Below are 14,671 nucleotides of genomic sequence, written 5' to 3'. Positions count from 1 at the left end.
TGCAAACTCCAGAAATGCAATGGAATACTTTGGAAAGGGAGGCCAAGCTTATCAATCATTTCTCATTGAAATTAGTTGAGTCTAGCTACTCGTTTTGTTTCTGAGTATTTCTAATGCTGTCTTTGTGACTATTCCCAATTAATTTTCCATCTTTCTGACACTTGACTTTTAATAATGTCACCAGCTAGACTCCAAGACCTTACTGCCCACCTGCTTGTACTCACAAACTTTTGCCCCATATTTTTCCTTAAGCACTTCTTTCCAGCTGACCTCTTAGCTCAGGCAGATGGAAACTGGAACTGCCCTTCCAGGGATAGTGACTGCCCGACAAGGCCTCCAGCTGGTCCAGACCACCCAGGCCAGTTTGAGTATAACCTCTGACTCCCAGTGCAATGCAGATAGGACATGGAGTGACTTCTAGAATGACCAACAACTACCTTTACCATAATATAATACTAAAATCTCCACCCAGGGGGAGCACAAGCCTCATTCACATAACATACAATGTGTGTACAGGCACGTTTCCTTAAGGTGCGTGTGAGACTTTATTGCCCACCTCTCCATCCCATAACAAGGTTTCCCTATATAAATATTCTTCCTAACCCTAAATAAAAGGAGCCCATCCACCTTTGCTCCGGGAGTCACAGTTTTGGAAGCCATTCCCATGATCTCTGTATTTGCTGCAAATAAATTTACTTTGTGCAGCAACTCCCCCTGATGTAGTTTCCATCTGCAACTCACCAAAGTGGGAACTCTTGTTACTTCGGTTACAGTAACAGAATATGACATAGGCACTTGCTACTGATGTAGAGTTCTCTTTTGTTACAGCTGTTGCACAATGACTTGAAAATGATAGCCGTGCTCCTTCATGTACACACGTATGCCTGCTCACACATGTGACATGGGTTTTTTTATTGAGAAATAAATCACATACTGAAAAAGCCACCATTTTAAAATGTACAATTCGGTGTTTTTTAGTTTATTCACAAGGTTGTGCAACCATCACAGCTATCTGATTCCAGAACATTTTCATCACCCCAAAAAGAGACTCCATACCAACTGGCAATTCCCATTTCCCCTCTACCCTCAGGCCCTGGCAACCAATTCAACCAAGTAAATTTGGAGACCTAATTGGCTTTGCTCAATGATTCAAGAATGGAGCAGCATACCATCTAGCAAGTAAAGAGGAGCTCTGAGCAGTTGTACAAAGCGTACAAAGTGGAAGGTTTTTATAGGAAGGAGGGTGGGCAAGAAAGTTATTACTAAAAAAAAAAAAGGGTTGTTCCAGGCAAGGTCACTTTCCTTTAGGGAGAATGGGGGGGGAGGGTCTTTTTTTTTTTTTTTTTTTTTTTTTTTTTTTTTTTTTTTTTTTTAGATTTTATTTATTTGACAGAGAGCACAAGTAGGTAGAGTGGCAGGCAGAAGAAGAGGGGAGATGAGCGCAGGGCTCGATCCCAGGACTCTGGGATGGTGACCTGAGCTGAAGGTAGATACTTAACCAACTGAGCCACCCAGGTGCCCCAGGATGGGGGGGATCTTATCATGCAGATGATCTCATCTTCCTGTGACGGATGGAGGGTCCATGTGGCAGACTCATTGGGACCCATCAGAGAATTTCTGACTAGCCTCTTAAGACTACTTTTCTGGGGAAGGTTGAAAGTGCAGCTAGATTAGGTAAAGGCCTGGTTTGGGGACTCAACCTAAGAGACACCATTTTGGGCCTGTGGTTTTCTTTTTTAAGATTTTTTAATTTATTCCTTTGACAGAGAGAGAGACAGCCAGCGAGAGAGGGAACACAAGCAGGGGGAGTGGGAGAGGAAGAAGCAGGCTACCAGCAGAAGAGCCTGACGTGGGGCTCGATCCCAGAACGCCAGGGTCACGCCCTGAGCCCAAGGCAGACGCTTAACGACTGAGCCACCCAGGCGCCCCTGTGGTTTTCTTTCCTAACAATTCATTTATCGATATTTGTTGAGCTCCTGTGCTAGGCATCTTTCTAGGCACCTGAAGATCAATCAATGAACAAAACAGAGATTCTTTTCCTTGTGGAACTTATAGTAGAGGAGAAAGAAGCCATTCAAATACAATTTTTTAAAAAGGTAGAATGAAGTCTCTCCAGCAAATATGAGAGTCACAGGTTGATCACCTTTTCAGTGATGCTCTCTCTGGAGGTCCATCTAAAGTAACCCCCTTTCCTCTCCTGTCTTCTCCCTACCTCGTTGCTCACTAAAACATTAGGGCGGCAGTATGCTACAGTGGGTAAGACTATGAAATCTGTAGGCAACTACTTCATGACACTACCAGCTGTGTGACTTGGTTCGACTTAATTGTTAGTGGCGGGTTCCTTCCTGGCCTCCTTGCTGACCTCGTTTCTTGAGTTCAGCCAAGAAAGAATTCAGAGACAAACTCTCAATAAGCAAGAGTTTAATTATAGAATCCAAAAGCAAAAGTACACTCTCAAGACGGCAACCATACTGAGAGTCTAGATGTCTTTTCTTTTTATCCTTGCATGGCTTATGGGTCATAGCTAGGGCAGTCTCCAACCACGGCTGCTTCCAGTCGTCTAAGAGACTCCTCCTAGCTGTTGAGTGTGGAAGTTTGGGCCCGATATGGCCCTTGTCAGAACTCTCACGGCAGCCATCCTCCCTAGGAGGGGTCAAAACTGCAGCGTAAATGTACTATAATGAAGCTATCGGTTTCTGTAGGGCTGTCAGTTATAGGGAAGAATGCATGCATATCCTCCGGGGGTCTTTTCCAGCTCTTTGTGCCCTGGTGGTGGTTGGCAGTTTCTTGGATTTTTGTCTTTTTAATGGTTGGAAAGTCCCAGGGCACCTGGGTGACTCAGTCCATTAAACGTCTGCCCTCAGCTCAGGTCATGATCCCAGGGTCCTGGGATCGAGCCCTGCATCAGGATCCCTGCCAGTGGGGAGTCTGCTTTACCCTCTTTCTCCCCCTGCCTGTGCTCCTGCTCTCCCTCTCTCTCTAATACATACATACATAAATAAACATTTTTTTTAAAAAAATGGTTAGAATGTCCCATTCCCTGATCATGTCTAACTAACTTCCTACTCCATCATAACCTCTCTGTACATCAGTTTCCTCATGTGTGACATGCTGTTGATGTCTGGCTTAAATGAATTTAACTCCAAGGTATGCCTCTTTGGCATATTTGATTATTCTAAACTGATTATTTTTAAGAAACTGCAGACCCAGGAAAAGTTCTAAAAACTGACTAGAAGTTACCCTTTTGTAAGAGCTATTTACATATAGAAGGGAAATTTCCATTCATAAAAGAGGGTAGCCCTAAATCTCTAGAAACTGTTATTGATGGAGAAGGAATGGATTTAAACCTTATCCTTGTTTACTGGGCTTTTCTTGGTAACCTTCCCAAAATCCCCCCCCCCACCTCTACCCCTTCTGTCTTTAGCTGGAGATAGTATTTAAGGTGATGGTTTTGGTCATTTTGGTGAGTTACTTAGTTTTCCTGGGTCTTTCCCATGTGTACGGGAGGTACACATGTTATTAAACTTTTGTTTGATTTGTTTGATTTTCTCATGTCAATTTAATTCTCAGTACAGCTGGAAGAATCTTGAAGAACAGAGTAGAATTGCTCCTCCTCAACACCTTGTTTTATTTTTTAATAGAACTTACCATTGTACAAACTGACCTTTGTTCGTTTATATGCTTAGTGTCTATTTCTCCCCTAACCCATCAACCTCCTAAATTTGAGGCCTATGAGAACAGGGAATTAATCTTGCTTTGTTTGCTGATGTTTCCAGTCTGTAGAGCAGAGAGGCTGGTACACCAGGAACATTTATAAAGTGTTCGCTATATTGAGTAAGTAAACAAGGAGCAAATGTCAGGAAAGCCTTAGAGGAATCAGGGAAGTGTAGGGTCATTTAGCTCATACCCAGCATCGGACAACAGTGGCTTGAAACTTCGTAGGTTGGTGGTGGTGGGCAGGGCACTTTGCAAAACTAAGACAACATTTCTAGCATTAAGCTACTCACACATCCTCAATCACTTAAAAAAAAAAAAAAGTTTTATTTGGGCCCCTTGAGCCCACTTTTTGGCGATGATTGTGTCTTCCTCTTCCTTCTTTCTTAGCTCAGTACGTGACACAGAAAAGGTGTGTGTTAAATATTCGTGGCATAAACATAAGTCTGTAACATGAGGTTTATGTTCTGCAACACTTGTATAGTGTTTAGAGTTTACAAAGCGGGCCGATATTCCTTACGACATGGATATCATGATGTCTGTTGCCAACTTGAAATTACTTCAGCATTGACGGTGTAATGTTCTGTGTGAGTTAATTGTGAAGCAGCTAGCATTCTAGTAATCCACGCCCTAGAGGTAGCTAGCTGGAATCACACCAGAAAGGCTACATTCCAGAGGTGGAACTACAAATACTTTAGCCACCTGGATTTTTATGATGACACCGGATGTTTTGTTAATTATCATAATGAGTGTCAGAAATGGGTATTTATTGACAAAAATAACAGCTTATTAATTATCATGATGAATACTAGAAATGGACTTTCAAAAGAATTCACGATGGGTGAATTGTTTAAACTATTTTAGAAAATGCTCTCTACATCTGAATAAACAGAGTCTAGAAATTCAAGGTGTCCTCCACCTTTGGAGATGCCATTTGAGGGTGCTGGCTCTACCACTGGTCCGAAAGATTTCTGGTTGCCAGATACTGACTACACTGATAACAGAATTCTGCCTCTGGAGCACTGCACTTCTGCTTCTCAACTTTCTAGTGCAAGGTGGTGGTCACTTCGCCCAGACTGTATTCTTCTCCAATATGGTAGTCACTACCCACAAGAGACTACGGAGCATTAAAACATGGTTAGTCCAAATTGTTTAAAAAAATATATGTATATATCAGATTTGAAGACAGTACAAAAGCGTAAAATATCTCAACAATTTTTTATATTGAATGTATGTTTAAATGACAATCTTCTGGATATATTGTGTTAAAATGTATTAAAATTTACTTCACCTCATTTTTTTCTTTTACTGTTTTTAATGTGGCTACTAAAAATTTAAAGTTACATATGTGTCTGAATTCAGTTTCTGTAGGACAGTCCTGACCCAGAACAGAGCGCTCAGCTTTGTCAAGCTTATCCAGCGTGTTAAATACTGTACGTGTCTGCTTCCTAATAAACATTTGTTCAATACATTTCTGAACAAGGAGCAAAACTTGGCTTGTTTGCCTTCATTTAACCACATGAGGAAATTGTAGGATCCTTATATCTTAAACCTTTTCATCTACCAGAAAGAACCTGAAAGTTTGGGATGATCAAATTATTTAGGTCAGCTGTCAACAATGAGGGTGAAGAGCATTCAGTAGTAGCGATGAGAACAGGGAAAACTCAGTTTAAGTCGTTTCAAAACTATTAGGTATATTCCCTTTATTCTCACATCCTATTAAGTAGAAACCATTAATATTACTAATAAGTACTATTAATATGATTAGTCCCAATTTACTCTTCTGGAATCAAGCGTAATTTTAAACTTCCCGTCTCAGTGGCTTAAGCCGGAACAACCTCCACCTCCGCCAGCTTCAGCCGGCGTTCTGCACGACTTCGGGCCACGCAACGCAACCAACCCCGGCCGCCGGGTTGAGCGACGTCACGCTCCTAAAAGTCCAGGCTAATTTCCATACTTCTCTGCTGCGCCCCGCCCCTTTACCATTTGTCAGAGGCGACGGCGGCCATTTTAGGTTCGGGCGGATATCACATTAAAACTGCGCGGCTAAAGGCCTAAAGATTAAAATCAAGACAAACTTGCGAGTTCAACTTAAACGCCAAGAGAGGAAACAGCTTCACAGACCAACCAGGCCACTGGGAGCGGGAAGTGAAGCCGAGACCAGCACCGGCGCCCGCACTCAAGAAGGCATCGGCCTAGGAGTCACCTGTGCGGCCGCTCTATCTCGATTCCGGGTTCGTTCGCCTCAGTGGTGGCGTCGGAGGGCTGAAGGCAGGCGTTCTGTCCGGTTTCCGGACCCATCTCTATGGTGTCGGAGGGAGCATACCCCCTGAAGATTGTGGGTGTAGTGGCCACAGCCTCACAGGGTAGGCGAGGGTGGTCGGTGTCAACAGGGGGCGAAGAGGGGACCGGAACCAAGACCCTCGGCCGCCTCCACCGCCGCCCTCCCGCAGGTAACAGGGAGCCCTGCGCCGCGTTCTCCGTCAGTGCGGGACCGGGCCGCGGGGGAGGGGCCGGGCCGGGAGCGGAGGCGGTGGGCGCGCGCCCCACTCGCGGGTCCGCGCTCGGCGCGGCGCGGCTGCCGGTTGAGCTGTGTCCTCCGCCCCTCAGCCTCCCCCTGCTTGTTCCGGGGCGCCCTTGGGATCTGGGCTTCGCGGGCCACCCCCGCCCGGCGCGTAGCTGGCGGCCGGAGCTAGCGAAGGAAGCCGCGGAGCCGGGCCGCGCGGGCAGGTGTGGAAGGTGAGGGGCCAGCGAGCGGGAGCGCCGCCCCCGCCCCCCGGCCACCCCCAGCGGTGGCGGTGGGACCCCGTTGGCCCCAGTGCCGCACTCCCCGCCGCGGGTCGGACGAGTGTGCGCGGCGAGACGGAGCCGGGCGGCGCTGCCCGAGCGGTGGGAACCGGGGGTCGCGCCCGCCCCGGGAAGCCGCCTGCGTTCTTGCTCCAAGACGAGTGCCGGGCCCCCGGAGGCCCAGCTGGCTCTGTGCTTGCACAGTGCTTTTTAATTAGAATAAAGACGAAACATTTCTTGGAAGAATGTGTTTAGGAAACCATGTGAATACGGAGTAGGGTCCTGAATTCCGGAATCACCGTTTACTGTAGTTTTTAACGACCTGCGTGCATATCCACGTAACATCTCAAATCCTAGCTGAAATCATACTTCTTTTGGTCCATAAAGGCTTCGTTATGTATCGCTGGTCAGCTAGCAGTGCTGGACTGAGTTCAATGCAGGGAATATGTACTTGAAACAGATCAAAGCAATGGGCCAGGGTTACGTTATCGCCGGATAACAAAATATCAATCAGCATAGGGTGTCCTTAGAACTCACGATGCAAGCCATTATCTTTGGAACATCTGAGCAGAGAGAGCTAGAACCAAGATCATCTCGATTAAATTTTGAGGAAGAAGAGAGAGTTCCCCAGATGCCATGGATTTCTTAGTTGAGTGTATGAGTTGCCCCGTGACCTGGACTAGCGCTTGCATAATCCACAGGTGGCCCAGAAATGTGATGTGCTGCCCAAGGAAGCAAAAGTTGGAGGAAAATAGGTGAACCAGTTTTTAAAGAGAAGACCTTGATGCCTATTCAAGTCAGAAACTGCCTCCGCAACATTTTATTACAGGAAGTGGGGATGGTAAATTCTGCGAAATAACTATGCTGGGGTCACAGTATTAGACAATCCTTTTCTTTTTGTGACTTTTTTTTCTTGTGACTTTTTTATTTCAAAGCAGTCAACAGCACATCTTTTTATTGCCACCTAATAAAGTTTGCACTGCACGTAGGCTGTAATCCCTGCTACTTGGAGAGCATTGCACTCCTGGTATAGGTAGACTTCTGTCAAGGTCAAGGTTAATCGTGCTTTCAAAACAGCAAAGTGGCATCCTTTCTCTCAAGAAAGGGAGTCATTTCTTTTTTTTTAAGTTGTATTTCTTAGTGTCTTAGGCCCAAAATATACACTGCTAAGAAAAATTACCAGTTTGAACCTCATAAAGCTTTCATAACTCTAGGTGTTGAAAAGCCCAGTGTTTCCACAAGGATGTATTTTGCTATTTAGAAATGACTAAGTTCGGCGCCTGGGTGGTTCAGTCGGTTAAGTGTCTGCCTTCCGCTCAGGTCATGATCCCAGGACCCTGGGATGAGCCCTGCAGGGGGGGCTGCTTCTCCCTCTCCCTCTGCCAGTCCCCCTGCTTGTGTGCGCTCTCTCTCTGTCAAAAAAATAAAATCTTCAAAAAAATGACTAAGTAAATGTCCATTGCTGTGCCTCTGCAGACTCCGTTCATTTAGCCAGAGCCCCGCTCCTCAATCCTGGTGACCATCTTATCTCCTTTGGGGACGAATAACAAACCTAAACAAACACCATGATATTCCGCGAAGAGGATTTTCGTTTTCTTGAAGTTCCTTATGTGTTGATGTTGGAGAGCTGTTTTGTGGCAAAGAGAGAAGGAAGTTAGACTAGCCTCAGATACACACTTTTCAAAGTATCCCTTCTCTAATTGCTCTAGTCTGACTGGTTTTTCAAACCAAGGAGTTATAGAGTTTTCTGCTGACGAAATGGCAATTGGTTTCAAAGAACATTGACCCATTCAAGCTACCTCAGATGGACCTCTGGCTACCCCTGATTGTAGGGATGTCAGCGAGGCAGGGAGGAAATGGATTTGCAGCTTCCCGATTTGGGCTTCCCAAAGCCTCAACATGGAGGCTATAATGTAATGCGCCCCTATAAATCTGACTAAGCTGCTCCCAGCCTTTGCTTTTCCTTCTGCTGCCAGCTGCCTTCCTCTGTGCTGGCCAAGTTTCTGCTTCTTCATGGCTTTGGCTCCCCGTAGCCTTGACTCTACATGGCGTCCTTTTACCCGTAGCTAATAGAAATATCTCTTGTTCATTCAGATTCCTGAGGCAGGCAAGGATCTGTCCATTTTAGCTCTTCATCCAGGCCATGATCAAAGCAGTGGGCCAGGGTTACGTTATCGCCAGATAACAAAATATCCATCAGCATAGGGTGTCCTTAGAACTCACGATGCAAGCCATTATCTTGCATCCAGGCTCACGTGTGAATTGACAGGCCTTTGGCCCAGGGAAGGCAGGCGCCTGACCGATTAACTTTGCCCTAGAGGAGAGGAACAAGACCCAAGTACTGAACATGACCCTCAGTTTGGCGGGGGGATTGTCAAAGGTAGCGCGGGCACCACACCATTCCAGAACAGGGGACTAAACAATAGTTGCTTTTCCCTGTGAGCCTACATGAACACTCATTTTATTTGTTTGTAGTCCTAGTAGTGACTAGGACATACAGTTGAGATACTTGGCATTTTTAATACTGCTTTTTCCCCCCTACTGTTCTTAAGCTACATTGCAAAGTAGGTAGCAGCTCAGTGGGTTTGTTACAAAGACGATTTAGTTCTTATCCTCAGAAATATTCTTGGATTTTGAATAATTTCAGCTTTAGATAGCTTTAGCCCTTGCACGTGTTGTGCTCCTTGTAGGGTGATGTGTGTGGGTCTGTGGGCACTTGGAATTCTGTGTGTTAGGTATGTGTCTTGAGCAGCATTTCATACTCTGGTAACACAGTGTTGTGTGGAACTTGACGAAAGTGGGGGGAAAATCTCAGTAGTGGGTCTGTGTATGATTGTTGGATATATATTTATTTAAAGGATGGGATTTTTTAACTGGAATTTTTAAAGATCTATGTAGAATGTTTGGCCGTGTTATTTAGAACTAGCAACTTCTTGCTACGTTGCCAGAGTTAGTTAAGAACCCTCTTTATGTTTTATTTTTTTACACTATGGTAAAGCCAGAGCTGCAAACCGACACACAGTTTTTCAAACATGTAGTTTGGCCTCTCCAGGTTTAAATAATTTGAACTAACATTGAAAAGTATGGAAATTTCCACATAAATCTTCAGGCTCTTGGATCCTTACGGTAAACGGCATGATCTGGCAGCTCGGGAGCTGCAGTGCTGGTTGGAACTTGGGGAGGGCTGCTCCTTTTAGAGCGCAAGCCTCCTGGGCAGGTGACTGCCACCCACGGTAGGCCCTGTGCTACTCTAGGGACGCCGCGGGACTGCTCCTCAGTCCTGCCGTAACCGTGGGAATTTGTATCCCTGTTCTAGAGAAAGATATTTTTTATTGTAACAGATTGGGGAGGTGCGGACATGTGTCTGCCTGCCTGTGAATTACCGTGATCTGACACCTGCCGCAAACCTCTCTCAATACTTGAGCATGTGTTTTCAAGTCTTTCTGTGTACGTAGCTGTATATATATGTAGATACATGCTTAGATGGAGACGTAGATATATAATGTATATTTCTCTTTGAAACAATGTTATTGAGGTATAATTGACCCGTAATAAACCAAACATATTTTAAAGCGCACAGTTTTATAAGTTTTGGTATTTGTAATCACCTGTCACCACAATCAAGATAATGATTGTATTCCCCCCAAAGTTTCCTTACACCCCTCTGCAGTCCTCTCTTCTCCCCCAGCCCCTCTACCATGGCCCCCGCCCCAGGCAACCACTGATTTATGTTCTGTCATTATAGGGTAGTTTGCATTTTCTGGAATTTCATGTATGTGTGGGTTCTGTAGCATTTGGGATGATACAGTTTTGCACTTTCTTTCCCCTGTGTACTTAGCGCAAGCGAGAGGAACAGTGAGGGTGCACTCTTTGTCATGGTCACCGCCCTTTGCGTTCAGTGACTTGTCTCTTCCCTTTCCCCTTGTTCTGCTGGTGTTGCACTGCTTTGCTTGCCCCGTGTGAGCTCCCCACTTGGTAACATGTTTTTCTTCGTTATTAGAAATACTCTCTAGGTTGTAATGTTCTTTTCATAATTTTAAGCTGTTGTTTTGTATACTATTATACGGAAGTTTTCTCACCGATGAGTAATCAGATGTTGCAGCCCTTTCCTGTGAGGCAGGGTGTGTGCCCGGGTTAGGGAGCCTAGATGATCTTATCCTGGTTTTGATCGCCCTCGTGCTCTGGAATGGTCTCCGTGGGAGGGGATGGGGCGTTGCGGAAGGGCAGTAACTGCCGGTGACTAGTTAAGTGCATTTTCTGTAGAGCCGTTGGTGGTTGCTTGACAAGCATGGCTGGTAACTGGCGGAGCATTTGCCATTTTTAGTGTCAAATGGCCGCTTGAGGGGGAGCAGAGAAACGAGTGCGTTTGGGTGGCGGGGGCTGGGTCCCTGGGATCTCCGGTCCCTGTCGCAGACAGACTCATGTTGGCCGACGTTTTCTGTTTCCTTTCAGCTCGGCTTGGCTCTGTGGAGGAGCGCGGCAGCACTGCCTCACCGCATGAGGGATGGGATCAGAGAGCAGTGCTTTGAAGAGCTACACGCTGAAGGAGCCCCCTTTCACCTTACCCTCTGGACTTGCCGTTTACCCCGCGGTTCTGCAAGATGGCAGACGCGCTTCCATCTTCGTGTATAAGCGCGAAAACGAAGACAAAGTTAACAAAGCTGCCAAGGTACCGTGACGCGTGACGACTTACAGTTAGTGCTTTCTGCCGTCTCGTTTTTTTTTTTTTTTTTTTTTTTAAAATTTTTTTTTTTTTTTTTCAAAGAATAATGANGCAGAGGAGCCTGATGTGGGGCTCGATCCCATAACGCCGGGATCACGCCCTGAGCCGAAGGCAGACGCTTAACCGCTGTGCCACCCAGGCGCCCCTCGTTTTCTATTAAAAAACATGAAATTGAAATTACAAAAGGTCAAAGGAAGAAGGTCATAAGGAATAGTGTTTTTATTCATATCCTTTAAGAACATGGTTCTCCTTACTTCGTGCGATAATCTCCCAATTTGCGTGACGCGGTCGGGTACCACAGGTATGGCCAAAAAGCTTCATAAAACTCGGTGCGATAGCTTTTAGCATCATATTTTTTTAGTGAGAAAGTTTGGAACGTAATTTTACGTGGCTACTATAAGGTAAAGGTAGGTAGTCTAGCTTAGCAAAAATCTCTAAGTGTCGACATTTTGGTAAGTTTATTTTTTAATTTGTGAAATTTATTTTTATTTATTTTAATTTTTAACATCCTAATGTTTGTATTTTAGTTTTTAAATTTGAGTATAGTTGACAATGTTACATTAATTTCAGGTGTACAACGTAGCGATTCAACTTCTCTATACAATATGCTGTGCTCACCATTAGTATATTGATGATGGACCTAGAAATAAAATATTTTAGGAACTGTGACTACTGTTTTTTTTTCTTTTCCCGAGGTACTGTGAGGTCCCCAGAAAGATTGTTGAGCCGGAGTGTTGGGCTGGACGCCCCCGGACGCCCCAGAAAGAACGTTGGGCTTGGGCTCTCGTTCTTGCTGAGGAACCTTAGTCAGGTCATTCACTTTTACAGGCTTCAGTTTCCTCTTCAGGGAAGAGGTCCTCTCGGCTTGCACCTTCTGGCTGCTGCTCCTGGAAGGGCACCGTCAGGGGACCCTGGCCTCTTATCAGACAACATGATTATACCTTGGAATATAATTCGGTAAAACAGCCCTAAGTGTCATTTTGAATTAGAGAAAACAAAGGTATTAGTTAGTATTTCCTTGGCTATTGAGCCATTCAGATTATCTTCAGGAAGGTTCTGGAGGAAAAACAGAGTTGTGGCTGTTCAGTGTTAATGGCAGGCACACTGTTTTCAGCTGGACTTAGAGCTTTGTTTTGTTAAAATTAGGATCTGTATTACTGTGAGTCCCTTCGTGCAAGAAGTAGGAGACATGGATATCTATTTCATAGGTCTTTCTAAATGGCTTTTACCTTTTTTAATGATTATAAAGGGTTTTAATATATATATCTATATTAGTAATACAATTTCGGCATTTTATTTGTCACATCAGTTCAGTATTTGATGTTATGTCTTTGATCAGGCATGAAGTTAACGGTTAAAAGATGGTGCCTAAGGAAAATGTTCCCCTTGGGATGCATTTTCTATTAATTGTGGTAAAAAAAGATAGCTGGCTGTTTCATTGCTAAGTAATTTCACTTTTTGGTAGGACCGTGTTTTTGTCTTTTCCATCCCATCCAGGAACTGTTAATACTTTTTATTGTGATTTTGTAAAAGATAAAATCCTTTGCTTCACTGTCTCATTCTTATATGCAATTCATATCTGACATACTTCTTGCTATTTTCATTTAATGGGATTTTTATAAGTAAAAAATAGGGTGATTAGGATGATTATTACTAGTGAAATACAGAGATTTACCATCTTTTTTTAGTTTTTTTTTAATAAGACCATAAGATTTTTTAACATTATATTACTCTTTATGGTGTATGTACCAAGAAAGCTGAACAACCCAGATCATAACATTTTTGTTTATTTTTTAAGTAGGCTCCATGCCCAGTATGGAGCCCAGCACGGGGCTTGATCTCACGACCCTGAGGTCAAGACCTGAGCTGTGATCAAGAGTCAGGTGATTAACCAACTGAGCCACCCAGGTCCCCACATCATAAAGTTTATAAAGGAAAAAAAGATCCACTGTCAATGTTTGAGGACTTCTGGGCTGGAGGAATTTCACAGCTTGAGAGGGAACATTCTTCCCCTCTTAGTACATACTCTCCTAAATCCTGGCTGAGTCTTTTCCAGTAGTTTTTACTTGTCTCTTACGTTTTACGGGCCGTTCTGTGACTTTGAATACCTGACACATGAATCTGAGGAATTTGAAATGGCAACAAAACGATAAGGAGTTTGGATTTAGATCGCAGCACTTGAAACAAGGTGTCACGTTTCGTCAGGTTTTAGGATCTTGATTTTCCTGGATACCGAAACACGGAGACAATATAGTCAGCTCGCCTCACTTTCTCTGGAGTGCAGCTCGCAGGCCTCCCTCTGATAGTTTTAGTGACCACTGCAAGAAGATATACAGTGTTTTCCTTGCAAATATTGTTAGGTCGTGAGTGTGCTCTTCCTCTAGTGTTATCAAGAAGTAAAAAACAACAGTCACAGTGCCCTGTGACCTCTGGAATACGCAGGCATAACCTTTGGCCACAGAACAGTATTAGAAATTCTTCGAGTCCATCAGACCTCATTTTATCTTGAATTCATTAGCTATAATAGTATAATTTTCTCACTGGTGGTTATGACTCATTTCTAATGGATAGTGAATAAGGAATGGTAACTCCTAAATCAGAATTTGGGTCCTGTGGCTTGCTGCCATCTGAGTGCTTCGTTAGGGCGTCACGGTAAGGACACACATAGAAGGATTCCTGACTGTCTTCGTGCCACCAGGGCAGCCACAGTGGCCCCAGGAATACGTATGTGGATGCCATGCACAGGCCTTGGGAGAGGTATGCGCTTCCTCATGGTGGATTCAGGCTGCTTTCTGGAAAGTTGGGCAGCATTTTTGAGAATGCACCTTGTGTGGTGGTGAGAAGTAGAAGAGACGACTGCTTGCATTGATCGCTTGCGGAATGCTCTACCGCTCTCCCTTCTGTCGACATGTTCTTTTTGTTCCTGTCCCCCTTAGGCCTCTTCTGTGCCACTTACGGCCCTTATTCCAGTAAATCAACTTCCCTATGTTGTCAGCTTTTTAAAAAAATATTTCCTTCCCCATATATTGAAAATCTGGTTCTTTCATAAGGCTCCTGAGCATTATCCACTCAGAGCTTCAAAAGTACCCCCTCCCCCATCCCTCAGGTGTATTGGGCGTGTCCAGAGGGCGCAGGCCCCTTCCCAGCCGCCCCCCCCCCCNGACTTCACGTTCTCCTTTCCCATCTGGTGATTACGACCATCTGGCCTTCCTACCCCAAGAGAAGTATCTGCCGAAACCTCTTGTCTGAGCTCCAGACCCACATTCTCACTTGCCTGGGGATATTCCCTCAGCATTTCAAATGCCAGCTTTCCGACATAGGATCCTTTCTCCCTTTCCCTTCCTGCACTTTGTTCCTCGTTTCTCATCTAACCTCTAGGTGTTGGCATTTAGAGACAGTGTACTCCCATCATTGTCTCAGGTGTGCATCTTAAGGGAAGAAGGAAGA

The 14,671-nt window shown here is 44.7% G+C and overlaps 1 protein-coding gene across 4 annotated transcripts in view; it reads left to right on the top strand.

The window, feature by feature from the left end:
• The first annotated feature begins 5,477 nt into the window (after positions 1-5,477).
• SCYL3 (SCY1 like pseudokinase 3) overlaps positions 5,478-14,671 on the top strand; it is a 39,123-nt gene continuing 29,929 nt past the window's right edge. The window contains exons 1-2 of one of the 4 annotated variants that reach the window (XM_040636198.1): positions 5,478-6,167; positions 10,954-11,170. In XM_040636198.1, the coding sequence (XP_040492132.1) occupies positions 11,006-11,170 (165 nt within the window). In that variant the 5' untranslated portion in view covers positions 5,478-6,167; positions 10,954-11,005. The remainder of the gene's footprint in view (positions 6,168-10,953; positions 11,171-14,671) is intronic. The other 3 variants (XM_008695930.2, XM_040636197.1, XM_040636196.1) reach the window with 3 other exon arrangements.

The sequence above is a fragment of the Ursus maritimus genome, unplaced genomic scaffold, assembly GCF_017311325.1.
Source record: "Ursus maritimus isolate PB19 unplaced genomic scaffold, ASM1731132v1 scaffold_2, whole genome shotgun sequence".
In the NCBI taxonomy this organism is placed as follows: Eukaryota; Metazoa; Chordata; class Mammalia; order Carnivora; family Ursidae; genus Ursus; species Ursus maritimus.
This window is presented reverse-complemented; position numbering and strand designations above follow the sequence as displayed.